The 2,382-nt window shown below is 29.5% G+C and overlaps 1 protein-coding gene across 1 annotated transcript; it reads left to right on the forward strand.

Annotated features, from left to right (window-relative positions):
- Window positions 1–597: 597 nt before the first annotated feature.
- On the forward strand, window positions 598–2,382 carry LOC131612444 (transcription factor MYB13-like). Its single transcript, XM_058884238.1, has 3 exons — window positions 598–837; window positions 959–1,088; window positions 1,552–2,382. The coding sequence occupies exons 1-3, from the start codon at window positions 705–707 to the stop codon at window positions 2,087–2,089; spliced, it is 801 nt and encodes a 266-aa protein (XP_058740221.1). The 5' UTR covers window positions 598–704; the 3' UTR covers window positions 2,090–2,382.

The following is a 2,382-nucleotide window of genomic DNA, read 5'->3' on the forward strand; positions in this document are numbered from 1 at the left end:
AAGAACTACCCCAAGAATTATTGAACACACTCACAAAATATATAAGTTGGTGGGGGCACTTGCCCCAAACTAGGAAAACATACATATGTCTCAAGTGTGAATCCAATTGCCATCTCTACTTAGTCATTTTTTATATCCAAACTATAGCTTTAATGATCATATTATTAAATAAAAACTAAAAAAAATACATTTAGTAAATTATGAAAAATCACATAAAGAGGCATAGTAAGAGACATATACAATTTTGCTAATGCAACCTGAAAGTCAATAAGAGTTTGAATAAAGGACATACATGTTGAAGTGAAGAAGTCAATAAGGCATCATCATAAATGAATGCACGATTAAATGTCATGCTGTCGACAGCTACATATATTAGCAGGCACATTCCCACGTTTATTTTTTGACAAATAAAATAAAACACACAAACAAAAGAGACGTACATTTACACAAACGATTGAAAGCGACTACTAAATTTTAAATTTTACAATAATATTCAAATTGTACTATTATTATTATTATAAATAAAGCAGCTATAATTAGTTTACTCGTGTGACATTTGAAGTTTCAACTCTCAACTTTATTGTCACCTTTTTGATCAAGTTGGTGTTTTAATTTTAGTGTTCTATTTATATATAAATACGAGAGATCCTGAAGTTTATGCTTTCAAATATCCAAAAGAAGAGAATTTGGATTTTTATAACAAAATGGGAAGAGCTCCATGTTGTGAGAAAATGGGGTTGAAGAAAGGACCATGGACTCAAGAAGAAGATAGAATCCTCATCAATCATATAAACACTTTTGGTCATTCCAACTGGCGTGCTCTTCCCAAACAAGCTGGTAAATTGTTTTTATTTTTAATCAACATATGAATTCAAATTCATGTATAGTATCACTCTCATGAATTAAATTAATAAACCAAAGTTTTAGTTTTTCTCATTTTTGTTACTTTGATCAATAGGTTTGTTAAGATGTGGAAAGAGTTGCAGATTGAGATGGGCAAATTATTTGAAACCGGATATCAAACGCGGTAACTTTACCAAAGAAGAAGAAGATGCAATAATCAATTTACATGAAATGTTGGGAAACAGGTAAAAATAATTATTATATTTTCACCATCTTAATTATTAGAATATACTGAATCCAAATTTCTATATATAACCGTTAGTAAGAAATTTCTTTCAGTTTAACGAGAGATCCTTGGTTCGAACACACGCAATAATGTTAAATTTTTGTTGTCCTAGACACAAAATCTATTTAATAAATTAATTAATTTTTTTGTATAAAAAAGAGAAAAGGAATAATAATGGTTAGGCCCAGTGGGTTTAGATTTATCTTAAATTTTAAGGGAAGCAAAATCATAACCAGACAGAAACAGATACATATGTCTGTCTGCAGAGCCTCTTTTACATTTTCACATGTTTTATAAATTAGTATCACATCATGTCATATTCCTATATAAAAGAAACAAATAACTAAAATACAAAATAGTATTTCACCATGTTTTTTATTGTACAAATATTTAATTAATTAAATTTTTTAATAAAATTGCAGATGGTCAGCTATAGCAGCAAGGCTACCTGGTCGAACAGACAACGAGATCAAAAACGTATGGCACACACATTTGAAGAAGAGGCTGCCACAAAACCAACAAGCCAACAATGAAACCTTAAAACAAAGTAAAAAAGAAAGCAAGTTGGAATTAGATGTCGATGCGAAACAAGAACAATGTTCTAGTGACATTTCATCCCATAATAATAATAATAATAATAATAATAATAATAATAATAATAATAATAGTAATAATAGTATTAGTAGTAGCGTTGTTACTACTAATAATCAAGATAATAGTAACAATAATGATGATGTTGATTCGGTGGAAAATAAGTTTGCAATGGATGAGGATTTCTGGTCTGAAGTTTTGTCGTCTGATAAATCTAGCAATATGGACATTGGTGGTGATAATTATGAATTTCAAGTTGGTGATGAAGGTGTGTTTAGTTCTAGTTCATTGAGTTTGTGTCAAGATATGGATTTTTGGCATGATGTTTATGCGAGAGCTGAGGAAATAACTGAGCTATTAGAGTTATGATTCATTGAATTATCATTGTTTTTCATAAGTTGTACTACTTGTATGTTCATTGGATGGAACGCAAATCATGTTTTTGTCTCATTATTTAGAGTTAATTTTGCCGAATAATTAAAACCCTCTTGGAGAGGAGTTTGTATTAGGGGTGTTCATCATTCATGAACTACACCGAACCAAACCATATTTATGGTTCGGTTCAGTTTACAATAACCACTTCAATAACAATTCAGTTAACTGTTAAAATAGTTTAAATTCAATTTAAAACTAGTTTAGAACCAAATTATATTTATAAACTA

The sequence above is a fragment of the Vicia villosa genome, linkage group LG6 (assembly GCF_029867415.1).
Source record: "Vicia villosa cultivar HV-30 ecotype Madison, WI linkage group LG6, Vvil1.0, whole genome shotgun sequence".
Classification (NCBI taxonomy): Eukaryota; Viridiplantae; Streptophyta; class Magnoliopsida; order Fabales; family Fabaceae; genus Vicia; species Vicia villosa.

What these genes read in the sequence shown, in the direction of transcription:
- LOC131612444 (XM_058884238.1), top strand. Translation starts at nt 705, where the DNA reads ATGGGAAGAGCTCCATGTTGTGAGAAAATGGGGTTGAAGAAAGGACCA. An exon ending in TGCTCTTCCCAAACAAGCTG is followed by an intron (nt 838 to 958) that starts GTAAATTGTTTT and finishes TTTGATCAATAG; the next exon opens with GTTTGTTAAGATGTGGAAAG. An exon ending in CATGAAATGTTGGGAAACAG is followed by an intron (nt 1,089 to 1,551) that starts GTAAAAATAATT and finishes ATAAAATTGCAG; the next exon opens with ATGGTCAGCTATAGCAGCAA.